Source organism: Adiantum capillus-veneris, chromosome 12, assembly GCF_014529385.1.
Source record: "Adiantum capillus-veneris isolate H3 chromosome 12, ASM1452938v2, whole genome shotgun sequence".
NCBI classification, from domain to species: domain Eukaryota; kingdom Viridiplantae; phylum Streptophyta; class Polypodiopsida; order Polypodiales; family Pteridaceae; genus Adiantum; species Adiantum capillus-veneris.
In genome coordinates this window covers 34,852,899-34,856,298 of record NC_140942.1, presented here as the reverse complement: position 1 = coordinate 34,856,298, position 3,400 = coordinate 34,852,899, and the positions used below count along the sequence as shown (strand labels likewise).

Here is a 3,400-nt window from a genome sequence, read left to right as displayed (position 1 = left end):
TCCTCTACATGCCAAGCTATGTGTCACATCCCTTCCCTTGCATCCACCTACTCTTGACTCTCCCTGTGCATGCCAATCCCATACTCATTTCCAAGGCATCTTACTTGATTCTTGTCTTTTTTTAATTAAATTTTAACCCAGTTGGTACCCCCTACTCATCCTACCCACGCCTGGTACAAGAAAACACCAAGGGAAAGCTAAAGAAAAAAGATGGGTTCATTATCTCTAGCCATGGCATTTCCCTTTGACACAAGCTAGTCGCTATATCTTGCACCTTGACATCAATTTTTCCTCAGTTGCATGGTGCTTGGTAACACTTTTGTTGTCGCATGGTCTAGAAGCAAACTTCAAGCCGATCTACTCTCAAGAAGGCCACACCCTTTTCATTTTTTTCCCCACCTTCTTAGCTTTTACGTCATTTTAGATGCAACGACGAGGAGTCGCATCCCGAGCACAGAGAACAGGAGGGAAGCAGGTGCACGCGGGATTGAAGACAAGGGCGAGAGCGGAGCCGCTAGTGGTCCGTTCCGCCGGACTGCGGCAGCGAGGGCTGTCGGCCCAGGGGTAGGCGGCCCAGCCGAGGCAAGGAGATGTCGAAGAGAACTAGGGTTGATGGGGAGGATAATGGGAGGAGGCCGACGCCTGACGAATTCAAGGGACCATCGCCGCTAGTGCGGAGAGCTGAGGACCTTCGCATGTCGGTGCTGGGGCAGATGAAGGAGCCCTTTCGATGGAGGCCCACGCGGGTGTCCAACAAGTGGTACAGAATGACGGTCACGGCGATGGTGGGCAACGTGGAACAGACATCGGAGAAGTTTGGCGGTGCCCTCAGCCAGTCTTGCGCTCTGCTCGCCTGCTCGATTGCAGAATGGCTACTCTTGCACCCTGGCTTTAGCGCCCCCTCCTCCGACAATCTTGACGCCATCTTTGACACCGTCCTCCTCATGCAAGAACAGTTCACGGTAAAGTTAATTTCTCACCCTCCCATCGTCCTGGGATAATATTTTCGGTAAATGGTAAGGTTATTGGGCAGCCGCCACACAATGCCTAATTATCAGTTACTTTTCGATCGGGAGTCACTATATGTAAACCCTATATATCACGTACGTTCAAAGCTTAGTTATAACACCCCTCATCTGTAGAATTTCTACGTGAGTACATCCTATGATGTTAAGGGGATATTGGCGGATATAGTAGTATTAGGAAATGATCACGCAATGCATTTTTATCAGTTATATTTTGAAATAACTTTGCGCAATGCATGGTCACACTTGCACTAGTTATTTGTCTTGGAAGAAACCATGCAAGGCTTTTTGTAACAATGCCGATTTTGACATAGCTTCATCATAATAACATATTACTTATGTTACTAATAGTCGATGCAGACATGACTTATCGTTATTCGCTCCATCTTCTGAGGCTATTACAGGTCTATGTGGGTAGACCATCCCACATTCTCATACAACTACTCACCTCCTTTCTTAAAGGGTTTATCAATGATCTACGTGGTCATCAAAACCTTGCGAGTAGAACATCCATGTTTCCCATAACTCTCTCCATCTCCTATGGTAATCAATGATCTATGTTGGTTAGAAAACCTTGTAGAAGATGTATATAAACAACCCAAATTTCAATAAACTCCCTCGTCTCCTACGGTTTCCAATGACCTATGCTGTTAGTTCTGATTTTGCATGGATCACACATAGCCATGGAAATCGCATGAATATGGATCACCCTAAATTTGGTCACCGCTCTTCCTTACATGCTATTCAAAATCCTGATTTCACACAAGAAGGTTTATAATTTTTCTCATGTACGAAAACGGAGTTTTTTCATACAATGAATAACATCATGAGCTTCTGCTTGAGAGGCACCGCATACATAGCTAGGTATGATTGGGGGCAGGGGACCACCGGCCCCCCACCGGCATATTCACCTGACATATCAAGAAAATCTTCATATTTTGGAGTGTAGAACCTCAATGGGCAAATGTAATTAACCCGAGTCCTAATGCAAAGAGGTGTAGATTTGCTTAATAAAAATTGGGTGCCCACATTTTTTGGTCATATGGGCCACTAGGGTTTAAAAATGATGTACAGAGATGGGTGGGCATAGTGATAGCGAGTAACTTGAAAATTGCACCGAATTTCAAGCTCGAGCTTGCACATCTGAACACTTTTCAACCAATAGTTGAGGACCCAAGTCAGTGTTCGGGAAAATTCATTTTTTCAAACATACAAAATTCCTTTCCTTGAATTTGCCAAGAGGAAATTTTAGAAAATTAGGTTACTTTTTAAGGTTTTTATACTATTTTTCTCTATTTTGGGGCGGAATTTCTCCTTTTCCCCCTACCTTCAACCGGCATTTTTGAAATTGAAAACGGCACGATATTAAACTGAGACACATTTTTCCCGAACACTGACCCAAGTCCTCCTTTCAACATAAATAATCTCATGCTTTCCACAATTTTTGCACATTATTTTGTTCCTCACTCTTATGGTTTCACTTCTTAGAAACGAGATGTGATGCCAAATATAGAGGAGGTTCTAGAGAAAGAATTCAAGGGGCGGCTCAAAATGACTGGTCATTATGGAGGAGTACTTGAACCTATCAATGGTAAGATTGGTCTTGTATGTGGCGGGCCCAACGAATGGCATGGGCCCCTTGTGACAATCTTCGACAAATCTATCAGAGCTGTTGGAGATAAGGTGTACATATTGGTTGGAGGGTCACATTTTTGGGTGCTCCATGTGGACAAAGACCTCCAATTTTGGCTTATAGACACCATAGGCACGAGGCTTGACATTCATCTCGATCGTGCTTATGTGCTTGCCTTCCAAAAGGGTACCTTCTTTCAAGACACTCGTTCCGCAGATCGTCGATTTTGTGCACCAACAAGTGCCACTGCTTGTAAGTGCTACTTTCTTTACATGCTTTATGATACATATGGCGTGCTTTACTTTTACAAGGTATCACTTTGCTGACATAAGAGCTATTAAGCTAGCTAACAACAAGTATTGGAGTATTGGTTAGTGTTAGAAAAAAAACCGGGGTACAATGTATTTTACCCGGCTAAAATCATAAAATCCCAGTTGGAGCTTGCCTTGAAGAAAACCGGTAAATTTTACACAAGTTTTTAGTGTAAATATTGACAAAAGCTTCAAAATTTTACCTAAAATCCTGTAAAATTTCAAGTGTGCCCTTATTTTCTTCGGTTAGGAAAAATTTTAATTTTCTAGCCCTGGTACTATTGGTAGTGAATTGTTGGGCTTAATTGTAGGCTCATCTAAGAAATTTGTGGCATGCTCACAAAAATAGGAAACACACATTCATTATGCGTATCCAAATTAATTCCAAAATATTTCTGAAACGAATCGTTTTGAATATATGAGAGCCCCAA

General features: G+C 42.7%; 1 protein-coding gene across 2 annotated transcripts; it reads left to right on the top strand.

The window, feature by feature from the left end:
- Positions 1 to 410: 410 nt before the first annotated feature.
- LOC147445563 (uncharacterized) lies at positions 411 to 3,178 on the top strand. Of its 2 annotated transcripts, XM_086526067.1 has the most exons (3): positions 413 to 962; positions 2,514 to 2,616; positions 2,693 to 2,917. In XM_086526067.1, exons 1-3 carry the CDS (start codon positions 591 to 593, stop codon positions 2,779 to 2,781), a joined length of 564 nt encoding a protein of 187 aa, XP_086382193.1. In that variant the 5' UTR covers positions 413 to 590; the 3' UTR covers positions 2,782 to 2,917. The 2 variants fall into 2 exon arrangements, with proteins under 2 accessions (XP_086382192.1, XP_086382193.1); XM_086526066.1 differs by having other exon boundaries at positions 411 to 962; positions 2,514 to 3,178.
- The last annotated feature ends 222 nt before the right edge of the window (positions 3,179 to 3,400 follow it).